A 22127-nucleotide genomic window follows, 5' to 3' on the forward strand; every position below is an offset into this window, starting at 1 on the left:
CAGAATGTATCTTTTAAAATGAGTCTTTAGAATTTGCACTGATGAATATGCACAGGATGGAGACAAATGAGGAATGATCACAGTTTGGAAAATGCTTTTAATAAGTGCATCCAGTGGCTGTGAGGATTTTTCTCCTGCGCTCCTTTGATAAACGGCTCCTGCAAACTTCTCAGCTGTTTGGTTATTGAATGTTTGTTCAGCTCCTCACCAGCTGGTACAGAAATTCTGTGAAGCAGTGATGTATGAAAAGCTCTGCATTTCATGCCTTTGTCACAAATTTGCAATGGACAGAAAAACATCTAAAGCTATATAGACTGACAGCTGTGTTATGCAGAGTTAATGTGACTAGGCAGATTTGTACTGTTCCAAAGCTAAAGTGAGTATTAAAAGGTACAGCCCACTCATCGTTTTCAGATAAACTTCCGCAGGGAACATGGCCTGTAATTAAGAGGTCATTTTTATGCAGATTCAGTTTAAGACTTTGGAGACGCTGCAAGTCATTGTGAAGATGCAATGCAAGTAAAAAGGAGCAAAATAAGGCTTGAACGCACCCTCCTTCACTCGGCTCACACAGGTCTGTTCTCCACCCATTACCTACGTGCCGATCAACAGTTTCCATCACTCCTTGGGATGCAAAACGGATGGCTGGGGGACATCCTGGATCTTGCCTTTTGAAAATTGACAAGAATTATTTAGTGCACAATCTGGTAGTTCTCTCTGCCCTGACGAAAAACGTGTCTGTCTATGCCATCTGCATAGGGTATACTATACACAATCTAGTTTGAATTGTATGCGTGGTATACCCACCCCTACCAGTCATAAATGTGAATGCGGGAGGGGTGATTTCTTACATATGGTTTAGAGCTGTAATAGGATCCATCCCTTTTTGGTTACAGGTTACAGCATTTGTAGCACACTTTTTTTTTTTTGATCTCCCCAACGTCTGCTGTCCTGAGTGGTTCCTTCTTGGTATCATTTTGAAGATCTGGAAGCCTCCACTGTAACCAAATATTTCCTCCGCCTGTTTTACTATGCCAGGAAAACTATTGTTCTACACTGGACCCATACAACGATCTTGCATATTGATTAATGGAAAAAGCTTAAAGTGGAGGTTCACCCTAAAAACTATTTTTTAAGGTTGGAGGCATATAGCACGTAGTAAGGGCATATACTTTTTGGCAGTTTTTTTTTTTTTTTTTTTTCTCCGTACTTACCTTTATCTTCTGATTTGGTCCAGGGCTTCCGCATTCTGATGACTCCGGGACTGGGCGTTCCTATCTCTGCCTCAGGGTTCCGATTACTGCAGGACTGGGCGTTCCTATCCTTCGGTTCGATGATTGACCGCTTGTGAAACAGGTGACCTGTCGCACAACGCGCCTCACCAGATTTCCCGAAATAGCCGAGCTGCGAGTCGGCACTATACGGCGCCTGCGCCCGCCGTGTAGAGCTGACTGCGCAGGCGCGGTATAGTCCCAACTTGCAGCTCGGCTATTTCCCGACATCTGGTGACTCGCGTTGTGCGACAGGTCACCTGTTTCACAAGCCGTCAATCATCCAACGGAAGGATAGGAACGCCCAGTCCTGCAGTCATCGGAACCCGGACGCCCTGGACAAAAACAGAATATAAAGGTATGTACAGAGGAAAAACAACGCCGAATGTAAATGCCCTTACTATGCTGGCTCTAAATTTTTTTTTTTTTTTTTTTTTTTTTTTTTTTTTTGGTGAACCCCCGCTTTAATATTCAGGCCCTGCCTCTTAGCATATGAAGCAAGGTCCATGGCTTGATACTGAGGATACCAGCAACCCTATATTGGCTTTTGATTTTTCAGTGAAGATAATGTTTCATGGAGTGTTGAGTATAATTTATCCCAGAGACTGAATTTGTATAAGCTGTAGTATCCAAGTAGGGTTATACCTGTTTGTGATTCTGAACATGCAGGTGGGTTTCTGCATTGTTTAAAGTTCTGTTGTGATTTTTTATTTATTTTTTCCTAAAAGTTTTGTTCTTTTCCGTTGTGCTTCAAAAATCAGACAAGGTATTTAGGATCCTAACATGGGTCAGGTCCCGTCTGACATGTACTGTATTGTTCAGTGGGGGTACATTCCCTTGGGTACTCTCTGTATCATTCTCCTAACTTTGTATTGTTGTAACTACATTATATAATTGTACACTTGCTTATGTTTGCATATATTCAATAAAGAACCATTTAAAAAAAAAAGCAAGATTGAACAAACCCTCTTAAAGAGTTTGTAAAGTCAGAAGTTTTTTTATCTTGATGCATCAAGATAAAAAGCCCTCTGTGCAGCAGCCACCCTAATACTTACCCGAGTCCTGTTTCTGTCCAGCAATGTCCACGTGTGTCTCGGAGGGACGAGACACTCGTGGACATTGCTGGACAGAGACAGGGCTCAGACACTGGCTGAACCATGGCAGGGTGCCGCTGGCTGGCTGACTGACAGTAGCTGGAGCCAATCAGAAAGGGGGTGGGACCAAACTGTAGCTCCACATCTGAATGGACACAAGGAAGCTGCAGCTTGGTTTAGGTGCCCCCATAGCAGGTTGCTTGCTGTGGCGGCACTCAACAAGAGGGAGGGGCCAGGAGCGTTGGTGTCACCTGGTTCGGTAAAACCTGGTGTCACACTTCCCCCGCACTAGCCTGCTACAGTGATCTGTCCTGCTGCTGCAGGACAGTCGGTACATGGCTGGCTTTAGTAGTATTTCAGCTGCTCCTGGGAGTTCAGTGCAGCGGCCGGACAGGAGCCCTTTCACTTCTAAATACAGAAGCCTGGCTTCTTTGTGCTAAAGTTATGATTCTGCTCAATCAGCCTTGTATTATAAAATTTGTTTTCTGACCAGACACTGCTAGACATGGAACTCTCTCATCCTTTTGATCCTCAAGTAGTACCATATGCAAAACACATTTTTACCCTTTTTAATACTTTCACATCTTCAGCCGGTTGGTCAACTGTTTGCTTGATTGATTTAAGATTGTGGGGTTCCTCCCATGTGGGGTTTATCCACATGGGAGGAATTGTCCGTGGAGTTATCCACAAGCAGTGATTCTCTTCCAGGCCTTAAGCATCAGATTGATTCTCTAGTTCCTTCCTTTGGTCATTGTCTGCTCTTTTTGAATTTTTGGGCTTGACCTCATCAGATCTCCATTTTGGAGTTCATCCTTTTAGATGGCCCCAAGGGGCAGTTCCCCTGTTCTGTCTTATCAGACCTCTGGGAGTTTTGCTCTCCGCTGCTCTGCATTTAGATGTCTCAACAGTATCTGAATCCATGTGCCCTTTAATGAACGTACAAAAAGACTTTTACCATAAAATCCTATTTTGTTGCTTTTGCGTTTCTACATTGTGCACCGTTTTTTTTGGATTGCTATATTGGTTTACAATAAACATTTGATGAAAGAAATTAAATGCTTCATTTGTCAGCCTAAACCATTTCCCATTTGCCTTCCATGTATTTTTAAACCTACCAGAAGGCTTGCGCAAAGATTACATCTCCATGCTGTACTCTTCCAGCTTTGTACGCCTCTTTCTGTAGATTTGTGTTTAGTAAGCAGCGAACATCAGCTGAAAAGACAGCACTAAGTGCCCATATGCTGCGTTATTTCCACCTTGCACCATAAAAAGGAGTTTTATGCTCTCTCCTGTGCTTGCTGCAAGCAGAAGCTTGTTTACGATTGCAGAAAAACGGCCCCAGAGACAGAAGGAGCACTATTATCTGTAAAGTCATTTTGGATTGGGTTCTGCCTGCCATCTGTAGAGGCACAGGCCGAATGCTGATGAGACACACTGCAGAATTGTGCTGAGAAGTGTCTCATTTACACACATACATACTTTCTGTTCCTCGTCTTTCCTGACATCCTTAACCTTGATGCTTTGCTTTTTGACAAAAACAGGGAAATGTGCACTGGTTTTTATGGAGAATGGTGGGAGGGGGCACTCAAGACTATTCTGCATTCTAGTAACACATGCTGAAACGTTAATGACTTGTTTACACCAAGCTAATTTTTGTTAAGCCAAAGATAGCAATAAACATGATTGCTAGCAGAATGACTGTGCTGAAACATATTGCATGGTACACCTGTTTAGTAGATGGGGCGGGGGGAGCTGAGCGTTTTGATAAAACTAGTCCTGCTACAGTGCCATGTACTTTAACTCCGACATTAAGTTCCTGTCTAAAATTCTAGCTTTGAGGCTACAAGATCACATTGTTAAATTGATTCATCCGGATCAAACTGGATTTATGAAAGGCTGAGAGGCCAGAGATAATACAATACGGGCCCTTCATGTGTTTCATTGGATACATAAAGGCCCAAATCAAACTCCGGCAGTGGTGATCTCAATAGACGCTGAAAGAGCTTTTGATGGGGTAGGATGGGGATTTATGGTCTGAGTTCTGAGGGAGAGAATGATGGGATGGGTGATGGCATTGTATGCAGAACCCAGAGCAAGGGTCGAAGTTAATGGTAGATTATCAGACCATTTCGAAATAAGGAATGGGACTAGGCAGGGGTGCCCACTGTCCCCATTATTGTTTGCTATGGTATTGGAACCATTTCTGTGTATGATTAGAGGGAATAGGGGGATTAAAGGGATAGCTATAGGATCAATGGAACCTAAGATATCTGCATATGCGGACGATCTATTGTATCTTTCCTCACCTCAAGAGTCTGACAGAGTTGATGAGAGAGATGGACAGGTTTGGTTGTATCTCTAATTTTAAAATAAATATAGAGAAATCGGTGTTGATGCCGAATCAGGTGCCCTTGGATGAGGAAAAAGCTGCAAAGATCCTTTCCCTTCGTGTGGCGTTCAGACTCTATATTTTATCTGGGAACACATATAGCCCCAGATGTCAAACGCCTATACGAGTTGAATTATGTACCCCTGCTCTCATCAATACTAAGAGATTTACAGAAATGGAGAAGCCATACATTGGACGTGGTTTGGGACAGTAAGTGCCCTTAAAATGAGTGTAATTCCAAGGCTTATCTATGTCCTGTATGCTATCCCTATAACTCTCCCACAAATATTTTTCAAACAAATAAGGAAAGCTTTTAGGACTTTTGTCTGGGGGGGGATAAACATCCCAGGCTGGCATATGATATCTTGAAAAGATCAAAGAGGGGAGGGGGGGGGGTAGGTCTCCCAGATAAGGCACTTTATTATAGAGCCATGGCCCTGGTCCGCATTATGAATTGGCGACACGATTCGAAGGGTAAAATATGGGTATCCCTGGAGAAAACGTTGGCAGGAAGGGACTTGGCGGAAGCACCTTGGGTTCCCCGACTGCATATACGGGGTTGTCGGAATATGTTTCACCATTAACTATAACAACGGCGCCGAATAGAGCCGAGCCGACCTGAGCTTCTTTCAGGAAGTCGTGACGCACTGTGTGCGCCGTCGTTTAACATGTCAATCAATTGGCATGACAATAGGAATGCCCACTCCCGCGGGATTCCCTACCCCGAAGCCGCGGTGAATTCCACGGCTAAACGATGTCTACGGCAAAGAAAAAAAAAAGGTCTGTGTCATTTTATATGCAGGACTGGGCTGGATGTAGTGTTAGAAATTTTTTATAGGGTGAACCTCCACTTTAAATGCATTTTTCGCTGTGAAAATGGTCCCAAAAATGTGTCAATTGTCCGAAGTGTCCGCCATAATGTCGCAGTCACGAAAAAAATCGCTGATCGCCGCCATTAGTAGTAAAAAAATGTTTTTTTATAAAAATGCAATAGAACTATCCTCTATTTTGTAAATGCTATAAATTTTGCGTAAACCAACCGATAAACGCTTATTGCGATGATTTTTTTTTTTTTTTTTTTTACCAAAAATAGGTAGAATACGTATCGGCCTAAACTGGGGACATTTTTTTTTTATATATATATTTTTGGGGGATATTTATCGAAAAAAGTTTTTTCAAAACTGTCGCTCTATTTATTTTTGTTTTATAGCGCAAAAAATAAAACCGCAGAGGTGATCAAATATCACCAAAAGAAAGCTCTATTTGTAGGGAAAAAAGGACGTCAATTTTGTTTGGGAGCCACGTCGCACGACCGCGCAATTGTCAGTTAAAGCGACGCAGTGCCAAATCGCAAAGCCTGGTCTTTTAGCTGCATTTTGGTCCGGGGCTTAAGTGGTTAAAATCGGATACAGCAAACAAAAGCTGTTGACAATTTATGTTTTTTTTTGGGGTTTTTTTTCTCACTCCCGTGCGCTGCCATATTTGCTGTGATATTAACCACTTGAGATCCGCGCTATAGACGAAATACGTCCGCAGCGCGGCTCTCAAGTGCCAAGTGGCCGTTTAAAAACGGCCTTTATGTGCTTTACCCGCGCGCGCCACTGGGTGGCGCGCGGCGGGTAAAAACTGTCCCGACGCATCGCCGAAGACCCGATGCGTGTACCTGGCGGCCGCGATGTCCGCCGGGTACACGCGATCGTCGGTGACACGGCAGGTGACAGCAGGGACGTGGAGCTCTGTGTGTAAACACAGAGCTCCACGTGCTGTCAGAGGAGAGGAGACCGATCTGTGTCTCTTGTACATAGAGACACAGCATCGGTCCCCTCCCCCAGTCACCCCCCTCCCCCCACACAGTTATAACACACCCAGGCTACACATTTAACCCCTTCCTCACCCCCTAGTGTTAACCCCTTCACTGCCAGTCACATTTATACAGTAATTCGTGCATTTTTATAGCACCGATCGCCGTATAAATGTGAATGGCGCCAAATTTGTGTCAAAAGTGTCCGATACGTCCGCCGCAATATCCCAGTCCCAATAAAAATCGCAGATCGCCGCCATTACTAGTAAAAAAAAAAAATAATAAAAAAAATCATAATTCTGTTCCCCATTTTGTAGGCGCTATAACTTTTGCGCAAACCAGTCACTTATTGCGATTTTTTTTTTTTTTTTTTTTTACAAAAATACGTCAAAATACGTATCGGCCTTAACTGAGAAAAAAAATAGTTTTTTAAAAAAAAATTGGGATATTTATTATAGCAACAAGTAAAAAAAATATATATTTTTTTTAAATTGTTGCTCTTTTTTTGTTTATAGCGCAAAAAATAAAAACCGCAGAGGTGATCAAATACCACCAAAAGAAAGCTCTATTTGTGGGGAAAAAAGGACGCCAATTTTGTTTGGGAGCCACGTTGCACGACCGCGCAATTGTCAGTTAAAGCGACGCAGTGCCGGACGCTGAGATTTCGCCTGGGAACGAAGGGGGTTTATGTGCCCAGTAAGCAAATGGTTAAGAGGCTGCCCAATGTTCAGGCTCTCAGTGACGCCCCACTAGATGCTCCCCTTACTCTTTTACTGAATGAAATGCTTTGCCTCCTAGGCTGTGTGTGTATATTCTAGGAGACAAAGGGAGGCATTCGCCAATCCTAATTATGTGCAAGGCAGGATAATTTTATAAAAAAAAGTAACCCAAGAATGAAACTAGACCCCCTAATCTAGCCAGAGGACGGGTGGAGAAGAACTTTGATGAATTGGAGAGAGAAGATCTGCTTTAAGCACCCAGAATCCATCTCTAACTGAAATTCATTTTAGGTGGACTTGCCCTTTTTGAAACTGCATTAGAGTGCAAAGAATCCTTTTATCTTAATCTTTTATAGCATCCAAGTCTAAAGGCATCTTTGCTAATATCTGATAAATATGTCTAGATATTTTTACAGCTGATATAATTTCTACCTTCTGCGGACAGTTGACTTTATGTGAAAAATGACAAAGTGTGTGGGTAGTGTGTGTGTGTTTTTTTTTTTTTTTTTTTTTTTTACACTTTAGTTATTAGTTTCTGCAAGTTTTGACATTTTGTGCTAATGACTATTTTGCTATAAAAGTACCACTGTGAATTGCAGAGTTTGTTAAAATTAATGATGTGACCTTTCTGAATCGTAAGCCTGCGTTTAGGAGCCTCATTAAAAGGAGCCGGTTTAATGGCAACTTGTATTCCAGTTACGTAGCGGAACCATTTTAAGAAGAGAATACTCCAGAGGTGGTGTGGATACACAAAGCAAATAATGCATACTACATTTAATTGCCAAATATTATTTAACTTGTTTCACTCTATACTTTTTGTTCCTGATATATCTTTAATATGGTCACCTTTTTCATGTTTTTTTTTTTTTTCTCTCCATGGACCTTCTTTTTTTTTTTTAGCAGTTACAATGCTAAAGTCCAGCCATTAAGAGACCATGGCTGTCATAGTGAATCATATTTTTCATGTGCTGCCATACCAAATTTCAATAGCGGGCAACTTTACAGATGATATTCAGCCTTTAGTGCCAGTTAAATTCCAGATTTGTAGATGGGGCACCCAGTTGGAGGTATTGTGTGGGAAAAGTCTCTGACAAATAGAATTTCTTGAAAATTCCAATATTGTTTCTTTTAATGGTTTAGTTTCAGCTCGTGTTTGTTGCTGCCGATTTTAAATAGTTCACTCTCACCTAATTCTACTAATGTTGTGCTTTTCAGGGTGGCAGTTGTATCCAAGTCTTATGCCAGCCAGACTGACAAGACAGAAGAGTGGTACGGTACACAGTACAAAGATGAGGACATCCCTGCAGACGTTATTGATGTAAGAAGATTCAATTGCTTACAAAAACAGCAAGTAGTGGAAACTGGCTGATTCAAAGTAAAACAAATTTGTATTTGTGCTTAAGTCGGAAATCGCCAAACTATAATGCGCACAGATATAGATACACATATATATATATATATATATATATATATATATATATATATATCTATATATCTATCTATCTCTATGTATATATTCTATATTTTTTAAATAAATTATATGTGTGTCTATTAGGGCCAAAGGGTGACAAAGAAAATGATGTTAAGAATGTGGCTTGGAATACTTAAAATGAAACCGTAATATTTATCCACAAGAAATATACAAAAACTATTCCCAGTTTGTTTGATTCTGAGCTATACATGTTGATTCAAAGAACTGGTCACCTTGGCCACTGGAGCCGGACAGTCTGCTTCTGTGAATTCCTGCTATTGTCAGTTTTTTAATAAGGTGCCCTGTGTTTATACTTATGATAATGTGGCTTGTGTCTTCTGAGCTAGAAGACAGCAAGGCTGACCTGAAAGCTCAAACCTCAGCTGCTTTAAGTGACTAGTTTAATTTTAGCTAGTGTACTGATGGAAGCACTATAGCAGGGTGCGACGGGGTTCCGTGGCAAAAAAATGTCTCCACCTCTCTCTCTCTGTCTCCACCTCTCTCTCTCTGTCTCCACCTCTCTCTCTCTGTCTCCACCTCTCTCTCTCTGTCTCCACCTCTCTGTGTCTCTCTCCCTCTCTCTGTCTCCACCTCTCTGTGTCTCTCTCTCTCTCTCTCTCTCTCTCTCTCTGTCTCTGTCTCTGTCTCTGTCTCTGTCTCTGTCTCTGTCTCTGTCTCTGTCTCTCTCTCTCTCCGTCTCTCTCTCTCTCTCTCTCCGTCTCTCTCTCTCTCTCTCTCCGTCTCTCTCTCTCTCTCTCTCCGTCTCTCTCTCTCTCTCTCTCTCCGTCTCTCTCTCTCTCTCTCTCCGTCTCTCTCTCTCTCTCTCTCTGTCTCTGTCTCTGTCTCTCTCTGTCTCCAACTCATTCTAGCTTATGGTAGATGCTATATCATTAAAGGAGCTGAACTGGGAAAACGTTGGTGATTATGGCTTGCAGCTAGTCAAAACACAACATCCAACATTAGAATATTGTGAAACGGTTTAGTATTTTAGACTCATGGTGTCACACTCCTAGTTGGCTAATTGACTCAAACACCCGTAAAGGTTTACTGAGCCTTTAAAAGGTCTCTGTTTGGTTCTGTAGGTTACACAATCGTGGGGGAAGACTGCTGACTTTTCAGTTGTCCAGAAGACAGTCATTGACATCCTCCACAAGGAGGGTAGGTCAAAAAAAGTCATTGCTAAAGAAGTTGGCTGTTTAGAATGCTGTATCCAAGCATATTAATAGAAAGTTGAGTTGAACGAAAAAGTGTGGTAGAACAAGGTGCACAAGCAACAGGGATAACCACAGCCTTGAGATGACTGTGACGCAAAGGCCATTCAAGAATTTGGGGGAGATTCACAAGGAGTGGACTACGGCTGGTTTCAGCGCTTCAAAAGCCACCACACATAGACTTATCCAGGCTACATCTTTCACATTCCTTGTGTCAAGCCACTTCTGAACCAGAGACCACGCCAGAAGCGTCTTACCTGGGCTATGGAGAAAAGGGACTGGACTGTTGCGCATTGGACCAAAGTTCTCCAAGTACATTTTTGCCTTTTAATTTGGAATTCAAGGTCCCGGAGTCTGGATAAAGAGTGGAGAGGCACAGAATCCAAGTTGTGTGAGGTCCAGTGTGAAGTTTACATTCAGTGATGATTTGGGGAGCCATGTCATCTGCTGGTGTTGAGTCACTGTGTTTTATCAAGTCCAAAGTCAGCGCAGCCCTCTACCAGGAGATTGTAGAGCACATCATGCTTCCCTCTGCTGACCAGTTTATGGAGATGCTGATTTTATTTTTCAGCTGGACTTGGCACCTGCCCACACTGCCAAAAGTACCAATACCTGGTTTAATGATCATGGCCACCTGTGTTGAGGCAGCCATTTGGTTGAAAATCAGTCTTTGCTTCCTAATGTCAGAGCTTGTCCCCTGATCACTGGTGATCTGATAAACGCAAGGGGAATAGTGAGAAGCAGAATCGCAGAATGAATAAATCAGAATTTGGGATATCTTGTACTGCTGTTTCCCCTCCAGTAAGAAGTAATTTTGTGTAGCCTCACCAAATGAAACTCCAAATCCCTTGGCTCAAGCAGTAGCAGCAGTTAATTAGATTCTCTCACAAAGCAGATATACAAGAAGGAATTCTAGTCACAAGGTAGATTTTTGTCACTGGCTGTGATTGATAGCAGCAGTAGCCAATGAGGAGAGCCTCTGCTCTTGTGCACACCGCAGGATCGAGATCAGGCTCAGGTAAGTATGAGCAGGGATTATCGGTGGAACTACATACAGAAGGCTTTTATATCTTGATGCATACTTTTTTATAGAATGCATTAAGGAAAAAAAAGACTTCTGCCTTTTTAGAACCCATTTAAAGGGGTTGTAAAGGAAACACATTTTTCCCCCTAAATAGCTTCCTTTACCTTAGTGCAGTCCTCCTTCACTTACCTCATCATTTGATTTTGCTTTTAAATGTCCTTATTTCTTCTGAGAAATTCTCACTTCCTGTTCTGTCTATAACTCCACACAGTAATGCGAGGCTTTCTCCCCGGTGTGCAGAAAGCCTCTTGAGGGGGAGGGGGCAAGCAGGAGTGTCAGGACGCCCACTAACACACAGCTCCTTTCTCTATCTGCAAAGTAGAGAGTGTCCTGACTTGCCTGCTTGCCCCCTCCCCCCTCAAGAGGCTTTCTCCACACCAGGAAGAAAGCCTTGCATTACAGTGTGGAGTCAGACAGAAGAACAGGAAGTGAGGTAAGTGGAAGGATGAGGTAAAGGAAGCCATTTAGGGGGGAAAAATCCTTTACAACCCCTTTAAGCACAATATATACTTCTCTAGATGTTCCCTGTAAACCAGCAAACCTTTTACTTTTGAGTTCAGGTCCACTTTAACTCCTGTTACATTTTTAAAACTCTCAGGGTGAGTTTTCTGCCCTTAGGTACCCAGGTAAGCAGCCCTACTGCTGCGATTACAAGGGTCTCTCTCTCTCTCTTTCTCTCTTTCTCTCTTTCTCTCTTTCTCTCTTTCTCTCTTTCTCTCTTTCTCTCTTTCTCTCTTTCTCTCTTTCTCTCTCTCTCTCTTTCTCTCTCTTTCTCTTTTTCTCTCTTTCTTTCTCTTTCTCTCTTTCTTTCTCTCTTTCTCTCTTTCTCTCTTTCTCTCTCTTAGAAAATGGCAAAGCTTGTTCCTAGGGGCTGTCAAAAATTAAAAGGTAATGACTTGTTCCCAGGATCCCGTAGCTGTCATGGAAATTTAAAGGTACACTTGCCAGTATATATAGTAGAGTGGTGCATGGGATGAGTGTGAGATAATTATAACCCCACAAAGGTACCATCCCATAAAGAACATATACCAAACTAGAACAAAATTGAGTGGGGTCTAATACATGCACAAATCAAGGAGATTTAAAAGAACAGGTAAGCACAATTTTTTTCTATACATTTAAGTAGTTGGGTTAAAAACATTTGAGACAAAATTGGTTAAAATCACAGTGGCAATCAGGTTGTCCTGGCCGAACAATCTCAAAAAATTACCCCCCCCCCCTGCCCCCTTCTTTCTTCCTCGGATTCTTCAGCCTGGACAACCTGATTTTAACCAGTTTTGTCTCTAACTTTTTTTTTAACCTAACAACTGCTACATTTTGCTTACTTTTTCTTTTTTAAATCTCCTTGATTTGTGCATTTATTAAACCCTGCACAGCAGGTATTTTATAGTTTAAAAAAGTAATGCACATTGATGGAATCTAATTTCTGATTGGTTGCTATGGGATACTACTAGCACATTGTTGCTTCTCAGTCCGTGTTAATAAATAAGACTGGTGTATTGCGATCTATCCATCTATCGTCTCTCTGCATTAACATAACCTGCTTACAATTCATTTGTGTTTTTTTTTTTTTTTTTTTTTTTTTGACTGTTCTTGGTCTTCACTCCATGTTGGAACACACATGTGCATTGCCTGTCTGTCCCCAAGCCTGCCGCACATAAAAAAGATTAACTGTAATCCATCAATTATTTGTGACGTTTCTGAGTCAGATTTTAAAACGCATGCAAAATAAAGTTGTTTGCATGTAGCAGCAACCTGCTAGGTTTTGTTTTCTATTCTCTGTGTAACTTGCACTGTGAGTAGAAACCCAGAGTTTTTTTAATTCTTTGGGACACATCCACTCTTCGCAATTCATCACCACTGTAGCTTGTATTAAGCACAGGACCTTAAGGGCCCTTTCAGACGTGAGGACCGTATGTCTGCGTTTTCATCCATCCGCTGCGGATGAAAACGGGACATACATTGGTCCCTATGTGATTGCCGTAATCACCCGCCTCCGCACTGATCCGATTTTTCGGACAGATTTTTCTTCCATCTGCGGATCGGATGAACACGGGACACACGGTCCGTGTTCATCCGATCCCCCATAGGGGAGAGCGGAGAAAAGACAGGGCGGTCCCTGCACAGTGTGCGGGGACCGCCCTGTTGGCTGCCAGCTCAGCGGGGATTTTACGGAGGATCCCCATTGAGCTTTTGCGGACACACGAAGCAGATCATTACTGATCCACCCGTGTGAAAGGGCCTTATTATGTGTCTAAACAAAATTAAAAAAAAGGCCCTAGGCTGCTTTGTTATTCCATAGTAATCGGTGGTCAGGGCTCAAGTTAATGTTCATTGTCAGTCTGTGTCCAAGCAAGAGCCCATAAATATTTTATTTTTTTGACTTGCCAAATAATCCTAACCTTTAACTTTTTTTCCTCTTTTTTTTAGAAATGGCAAAAAGCAGAAATAAATGGAAAATTGCACCTCCCCATGAAAAATGAATTTATTCCCACAAATTTTGAGATCTTCCCTATGGAGAAGGATGCCACCCCATTTCCTGCCCTCATCAAGGTAGGAGGATTCTAGCAACCAATTGTTTGTTTGTATTAATGCATTTATATGTTAAAGCTGTATTGCTTGAGATTTAATGTTGTGTCCCAATTTCTGTAGTAAATTATATTATTGTGTTGTGGCATTGTTGGGCAGATAACACAAGTGACTCTGCCACCTGCGATTCTGCAGCTGACGATTTTTTGAAATTGCCAGTGGCAGAATAGCTAAGAAGCTGCCTGTTTGGCATGCTAGTGAGTTTCAGCAGTGTTCTCACTGTGTTCGACTACAAAGTTGCCCGTTCCATAGGGACACGCTGACAGCCTCTTTAGCGATACTCCCCCTAGCGATTTTGTGTAAGGAGATTTTCCCAACTTCATTCACAATATTTGGTCAAACTGAGAATTTAAGGGCAGTGAAGAGTAGAACAGGATCGGAAATGGTATATTGCATACAGCCGAATGGAGGGCAGAGAAGTGTTAAAGCAAAGATCCACCTCCATCCTGCTGCTACATTTGGCACCTTTTCGGGGAGGAAGCGAGTACCTGGTTTTGACAGGTACACGCTCCCACTTCCAGCTGATTTTGCCACGGCCCCCCTTCTCCTTCCAACAAGCTATTCACAAAGCCCAGCACACTTCACGCTTGCCCAGTAGGGAACCAGCTGTGAAGCCGCAAGACTTCACTGCTGTTTTCCCTTAACAAAGATGGCAGCAGCGTCTGACATCCGATTGAAAAATCAGCTGAGGGTGAAGACACTACTGAATTTGTGGGACAGGGAAGTGTCCTAATATTAAAAGTCAGCAGCTACAGTGTTTATAACTGACATATATATATATATATATATATATATATATATATATATATATATATATATATATATATATATATATATATATATATATATATATATATATATATATATATATATATATATATATATATATATATATATATATATATATATATATATATATATATATATATAATGTTTTGTTTTTTTTTATGAAGGAGCCAGGAGCTCCACTTTAAGTGCCTTGTTTAGCAATTTTTCTCTGCCGTTACTATAAAAACTGGTCAGATTGTTTTTGTTTGATCTTTTAAAACCTGGAGGTGAAATGTTTCAAAAGACATCCTTAAACCGGAGGGCCTGTTCACACTGTACCACTTTTAAACCTGTACATCTTCATATATATCTTATTAGCAATTTTGCAGTTCGTTTAGGTGCCTTTTTAGTGTTTTATATATGCTAAAACATACCATAAACAAACAAAAATGCATGCAGCGTATTAAATCAGAATGCACTAAAACTCCATATGGACTGTGGTTCTGACTCCTTTTAACATACCTGCATCCTCTTCCCCCTACAGTTCTTTGGGCACAAATATTTAGGAGTGTAAAGATGCTTGGTGCTGCTACCTGTATCCCTGCTGCTTTAGACACTGGCCCATGAGTGCCATTATTGTAAATAAAGCCTCTGAAGAGAACCAGACTAAGTCGGGGTCCTGCTAGGGGAGGGTTACAGTTTTGGACAAGGTTTTAAAATGATCTATAAGCCTTTTGTTTAATTTTGTATTTCTGTACAAGCATGTGACTATTCCACAGTCATGACTGTTTAAGTGTACTTACTCCTGTGACACGAGGCCAGTTTTTAGTGCTTTGTGTTTTGTAAGCTGTGCTGTCAGTTGGCATGCTTGAGGGAGTAGATTGGTCATGTTGGGCACATTATTATGATGAATGTCCATTACTGGGCAGCATATTAACTTTTAATTCTATTGCATTGAAAAGAGGGGAAATTGGATGAATTTACTGACAAAAAAAATGTATTATAGTGTTTTAAGTAGATTGCAATTCTTTGTAAGAGGGCTAAATTTAGATGCCAGAAATATAAGATGGGTAGTTAAAACCAAGCTCCACCCTTTCTTTTTTGATGGAGAGGGATCCTCTGCTGATTATATAGCTTTTTTGGAAACATTTGCCCCACTACATGGGGGGGGGGGGCTGAATAAACGGAACAACCCCCCCCCCCCCTGTTCATATTTAAAATCCTTGTGTGGGGGGGCCATGCTACGCGGAGAATATTGCAGAAGGAGGTGGCGATGTGATGCGTGTCCTGTAATTTTTCCCACTAGGAAGATTGGGGACAGGAAGGGAGTGATATATCTCATGTAAGTACAATTCGCACTAAAAAAGCAGATTGCGGTCCTCATCCTTCCAGATTTTATCCAAAGCTAAACATGTGACAGGGGTTTGTCTGTGAGCACAATGCTAACCTTTTCCAGTTCTGTGCTTTTTATATAAATTTCTTGTTTTGTAGGACACTGCAATGAGCAAATTATGGTTCAAGCAGGACGATAAATACTTCCTCCCTAAAGCCTGTCTCAACTTTGAATTTTTCAGGTATGTAGCAGCTATCATGTCATTAGATTTTATGCAGCCACAATTACAAGTTATGTACATTGTGAGCAAACGCCTCTGTCAGCATTTGTGTACTAATTTCCAGCAACTATTTTCCAAGCATGGATAATAAACACTCACTTTATGTAACAGGCTATAATCGGCAAAGTCATCTAATGTGCTGACACCAAGAACTTTTTATATATAAATATATATATATTTATTGTTATTGCTTGGTCTGCAGTAAAATGTTCATAATCTGTGCTGACCAGAACTATAGACAGTTTATCTTGTATTTATAGATAATGTCCATATATTAGCCGTTAAGCAGCTCTTGTTGGAAATGTTTCATCTTGTAGCTTTTTGCTCCAAGGATTAAATGTTTCTTTTGACACTGCTTCCTTTGTTTAGTGTATTTTTGTACATTTTTATTTGGTCAGTATCACTGTTTTCAGTTGGTCATGTACATGAAAGAGATCAGATGAATTCTGGGAATGTTATCGTTTTGTTGGCCCAGCCTTGGATCAATGTTGCTATACAGGTACCATACCTGGCCGATGCCCCTGGAAGCTGGAAATCACTGAAGATACTCCATTGATCTTCACTTGCTTCTGCTGCTGCTTTGCTGCATTTTGAACACAGGGGGTCGGCTGCCCTGCATGGACACCATTCGAGAATACTTAAAATGTTCTAAATTAATGCAAAGAATTCTGTGAGGGATGTCACTGTCCTGCCTCTCCACCACATCCAATCAGAATGATTTGCATTCATTCACAATGCAGCAGGCCAGTTGCTCTGCAAGGGTCCCAGAAGCAAATGGAGATCAGTGGAGTAGCAGTGTCTACTTCAGCAATTTCCAGCTTTCAAGGGAATCGGCCAGATATGATATAGTATTTACATAATTACATTGGTCCAAGCTGGACCAATGTAACTATGTATACAATTTCCATACCTGGAATTCAGATTTAAACATTAAACCAAGCACACACCTGTAAAAAAGAAACAAAATACTTCACTCTTTTGCCACCCATGCCACTGAATGCTTGTTCATTGCCAAATCCCCCCCCCCCCCCCCCCAAAGTATACCGGGAAACTGACACTCCATGAATTTTGATCTCCTCCTATGCAAAGAGCTTGCAATTTTCTCTTTCCTGCTTTCTCCTTCCTTGCTAATTGAATTGGTGACCTAGAACGAGAACAGAGGATGGACGTTCAGACTTTTAGCTATTCTTATTGCACTTCAGGACCTCACTAGGTAGTGAAGCTTCAGTCAGCAGCATCTGCTGATCCCAGCGCTGCAGGAGAGTGGAATTAACCAATGTCCGCATATTGAAGGGCTTCTTATAGCGTCAAGTGTTTAGCAGGGATGTTTAGGCATAACGGTGTTTTGGTATTGTCAAAATGTCATATAAACAGTTATTAAGATGGACCAGATGGATCTAAATTATTATTATGCTTCAGGAAATTTGCAGTGTCAGCAGTTTGCGTAGTGCTTTTCAAAGAAAATTGACTGTAGCTTTACAATGCAATTGAATACAAGTGGAATAAAAGGGCTCGGCATAAAAGGGCTCGGCTCGTGAGCTTAAAATTTAAGCGTGAAGGGGGGAAATTGATCAAAAGCTGATAACGGTGAGGGGGATAAGCTGATGGTGGAGGGAGAAGTGCAGTTTTTAGGTGATTTGGTAGCTTTGTGGTGATGTTGGAGACCTGAGTCCAGTATAACACCCTGGTATAGAGACTGATAGTTTGATGGAAACGCTGGTGGGGGAAAGAGACAGAACTGGGTGGGAGGAAATATTATGAGCTGTCCTGGGCCATATCTTTAAAGCTGAGTTCCACCTAAAAATCGAACTTCCGCTTAATCCACTCCTTCCCCCCCTTACATGCCACATTTGGCATGTAATTTTTTTGTGGGGGGGGGGTCAGGAGGAGTGGGACTTCCTGTCCCACTTCCGCCGAGGGGCTGGTAAGGCGAATAGCTTAATTGCCTTATTGCAGTCCTCCTGTAGGCGAGCATCTGTCCAATCGGACGGCGCCGCTCATGCGTGCGCTGTGGGTGCCCGGTCGTGAAGCCAAAAGCTGTCACTGCCGGGTGCCCACACTAGGAATGAAGACGCCGGCCGGCGAGGGGGGGCGAGGAGCGGAGCCCCGGCCGGCGCGTCGCTGGAACCGTGGAGCGGAGCCCCGGCCGGCGCGTCGCTGGAACCGTGAAGCAAGTGAGTGTCTGTTTATTAAAAGCCAGCAGCTACACTTTTTGTAGCTGCTGTCTTTTAATAAACTTAAAGTCTGGAACACCCCTTTAATATTAGGGTAAGTAAGTCTTCTGCGCTGACCAAGTGAATAAGAGAAAATTTTTAAATACACAAGATGGTGATATTGGTGGTGTGCAAATGGGGTGAGACCGCTGCTCTAATCTAGAAGTGTACAAGTCACTATGATCAGAATGCTGCCATCACATTTTTAGGACAATTTACAATATTCTGATTACGTTCAGGGAATAACTTGGGTGTTTTTTAATTCTCTTTAGATTGGTCTGTTTTTGTCTTAAAACGGTTTGTTCATTCACGTTTTCATTTTGTGTTTACTACTGTAGACTCCAGATTCACTTTGGGTTTGCAGGTCTTGGTTTTGCCAGTGGTCATATAATGCACTTGTAGGGGACATGAGATTATAGAGCCTTTTGATGCCTTGGCCCAAGTGACTTGTTTTTTTTAAACTGCTGGATTAATTATGAAGTGAAAGGTTTAGGCAGGATTATACAGTGATACCTCGGTTCACGAACGCTTCTGTTCACGAACAACTCGGTTCACGAACAGAAAAGTTCATAGAAATATGCTCCGGTTCACGAACTCCGCCTCGGTTCACGAACAGGAGCCGCGGCCATTTTAATGCTATTTCCAGGCTCTCACATGGTCGTGACTTCCTGTAGGAAGACCGTGGAGAGAAGAAGACACACAGAAAGAAGTACTGTGAGTACTCTGCAAACATTTTAAGTGATGTTTGGATTTTTGGTGTGCTTTTTAGCACATACAGTACTGTACTGTACTATAGTACTGTAAGTGCGGAGCAGCAATGAAGGTGACAAGAACAGCAATGCAGGTGACAATGTGCAAAGTGGAAATGCAAGTGATAATGTGCAAAGTGGAAATGCAAGTGATAATGTGCAAAGTGGAAATGCAAGTGACAATGTGCAAAGTGGAAATGCAGGTGACAAGAATGTGCAGCACAAGCATGGTGGCAAAAAGAAAGTGCAGAGCAGTAGTAAAGGTGACAGCAAGGTTGTGAAGAAAATATACATTACTATACTGTACTAATGTGTATTGTAATTTGTTTCATATTTTTGTGCTTCAAAAACCCCCAAAAAAAGGTCAGCACAGATTAATCGGATTTACATTGAACCCTATGGGAAAATGTGCCTCGGTTCACAACCAATTCGGTTCGCGACCAGAGTCAGTTCACGAATTAAGTTCGTGAACCGAGGTATCACTGTAGTGGTATACTATATATTTCTACCTTTTTAAATATAATGCTCCTTGATCTGTCTTTGTTGCTCTTTTCATTATAGATTTAATGTTTGCAGAGTGATAGTATTGTTGGTGTCTGGAATTTGACAGGTTGATTAAACTTGTGTTGTTGATTGACGCGGGCTATGTAATGTATGGCTGGGCTTAATTAACATGTAGTGCTGATGGTGCATTTTTTTTCTCCGCTGGACTATTTTTATGTTCTGGTCTATAATCCACACAATTCAAGACTTAATAAAGGTTGGTCTATTTTTAATTACATTTTTGCTTCTCTGAATTGTTTCAAGTCTTAAGTTCCACTGATATGCTATAGTCTTTAATAACAAATCTGTAGAAGAAAAAGATCAAATTCATGTTATTTGGCATTGTGCCGTTTTTTTTTTTTTTTTTTTTTTTTTTGTGTAATTAGGAAATTTTATTCAAGTCCTAAACCTGCTGGCATTGTAAACTGCTAGTATGAAGAGTATCAGATTCAGCAAGTATTAACACATTATTTACTAAGTGTACAGTAGACTTATTGAAGCCCTTAAATCACCTTTTCTGCAGGTGTTGGTCTGTGTTGGAACTTTTTTCAGACTTTTGATATGAGAAAGTGGATAGGGGTGTGCCGGGATTTCTTTGTTTTTATATGGTCATTGTCCTTCAATAATATGGCAGTGGTGTAAATGTAGAGAATATGAATATTGGTATGGCAGATTCTGCACATGGAAGGACTTCCACGACCACCTTGGGCTGTGAGGAGAACAAATGAATTTGAAATTGAAGCACTGCTTTGCAAACAATCTATCATTGGAATCAACTTGTATTTGGACTTGAATATTACAAAAATGTGACACAATATACAGTAGTTAGAACACATGTAAGGTTTTGTTGTCTGTTTCCATTTAGAAGAACTCTACTAACTTTGTGTGCCCTCTGAATCAAGTCTCCAGGAAATAAAGAAATCTTCCCAACAGTGACGGAGCGATAATGTGACCTGAAATTCTAACCCTATACATTTATGTAACAGTATTTCTGAAATGTTTTGGCAGGATTTAGTTTTAAGTTTTTTATTTTTTTTATGTAATGTTCAAGTTAAAGGGCAGTTTCATAGTCCACTCTTGCTGTAGGTTGTTCCAATTCCATTATTGCACTGTGGGGGTTGGAGAGCTTTGGCTGTATGTTTAAAGGGCAGTGAGTGGCAATTTAAACCTAACCCTTCCCCTTGCCCATCTCCATGCACCCCAAAACCCTTCCTCCTCTTCATGTACCCCAAAAGCCTTAGAACAGGACAAAGCTGCTTGTGGTAGTCTCCTCATGGAATTGGTTCTGCAGGTTGTATTTTCCTAAATTTAAAAAAGGAAATTGGACTAGAAATGAATGAAGCCAGACTTAATTTTAATGTTCTCTTTCAGCCCATTTGCTTATGTGGATCCTTTGCATTGTAACATGGCCTATTTGTACATTGAACTGCTTAAAGATTCTCTCAACGAGTATGCATATGCAGCAGAGCTAGCCGGCCTGAACTATGACCTCCAAAATACCGTCTATGGGATGTATGTAAGTACCCAAATCCAAGGCTGATACTGGACCATCTTGACTGCCTCCTCCCTGTACAGCCTGCCTCTTCAGGGAAGAGGTCAACCCAATACGTTTTTTCCCATCTCTATATTTTCATAAAGTAGTATTTGTTCAGCCTCTGTCAACCCAGCCTTTACATGTAAAAATGAGAGAGACTGATCTCTGTTCAGATAGTCTGATCCCAGAGACTACCAAAACCCAGATGCTGCATATCCATACTCTTTTTGTCAAGGTCCTCCATCCACATCATATCATTGCTTGCGGTATCAAGCTTAATTTCCTCATCTGTTTTTTTTTTATATTTTTATTTTTTCCCTGTTGTTTTTTTTTCTTCCTGTTAGTCGTTACCTTTATGCTGACCCCCTCCATTGCAACATGACATACCTGTTTCTAAGGTTATTGAAGGATGATTTAAAAGAGTATACATATGCAGCGCGTCTCGCAGGTGTCACCTATGGCATTGCATCAGCTATGAATGCAATTCTTGTAAGTAAGAGTCACATGGAAGCTTAGACTTCCAGATAAGGCATGGAAAGAAAGGCATATTTATATACAGAATAGTGTGGGTGTTTGTGGCTTTTATATGTACCTCTTCTATAAGCTAAAGCTTTGTGCTTCTATTTATGTGCTTTTGTCTTTTACAGGCTTATTTTTTTATCATGTAGATGACCTTATTTATAAAAACTGATAGAAGGAAATGTGAATTGTCCTGAAATGGATAATCGGGTTTCCCCTTTTGGGTTTTTTTTTTTTGGGCTCTCCAGCGTGCTCAGAACTTGTAATCATGAATAGCCAATCAAATATCTGGTTGGTAAAAGTGCATTTAGTAAGCCCCTTTGGTCTTGTGTGTTGCTTTTGCTGTTCACCAAGTTCTGTGCTGCTTGCTGTACTAATTCACTGAAACTATGGTTAGCAGTTAGATGCTTACTGTGTGATCTGTATGCTTTCTGACTATAATCTTGTCTGTGATGTACTTTTGCCTGACATCACTTCATTGCATGGGGGTGTTATACATGGGAAGCTCTGCCAAGGAGAAACATGAGGGACACATGTTTAGCGATGCTCTACTTTTACC

General features: G+C 41.3%; 1 protein-coding gene across 5 annotated transcripts in view; it reads left to right on the forward strand.

Moving 5' to 3' along the window:
* IDE (insulin degrading enzyme) overlaps positions 1-22127 on the forward strand; it is a 116693-nt gene that overhangs the window by 66042 nt on the left and 28524 nt on the right. For 4 of the 5 annotated variants that reach the window (XM_040361800.1, XM_040361798.1, XM_040361801.1 and 1 more), the window contains exons 12-15: positions 8490-8592; positions 13471-13593; positions 15889-15971; positions 20887-21031. In XM_040361800.1, coding sequence (XP_040217734.1) covers positions 8490-8592; positions 13471-13593; positions 15889-15971; positions 20887-21031 — 454 coding nt within the window. Of the gene's footprint in view, positions 1-8489; positions 8593-13470; positions 13594-15888; positions 15972-20886; positions 21032-21393; positions 21539-22127 lie in introns of all 5 variants that reach the window. The other variant, XM_040361797.1, reaches the window with a different exon arrangement.

Source organism: Rana temporaria, chromosome 8 (assembly GCF_905171775.1).
Source record: "Rana temporaria chromosome 8, aRanTem1.1, whole genome shotgun sequence".
Taxonomy (NCBI): domain Eukaryota; kingdom Metazoa; phylum Chordata; class Amphibia; order Anura; family Ranidae; genus Rana; species Rana temporaria.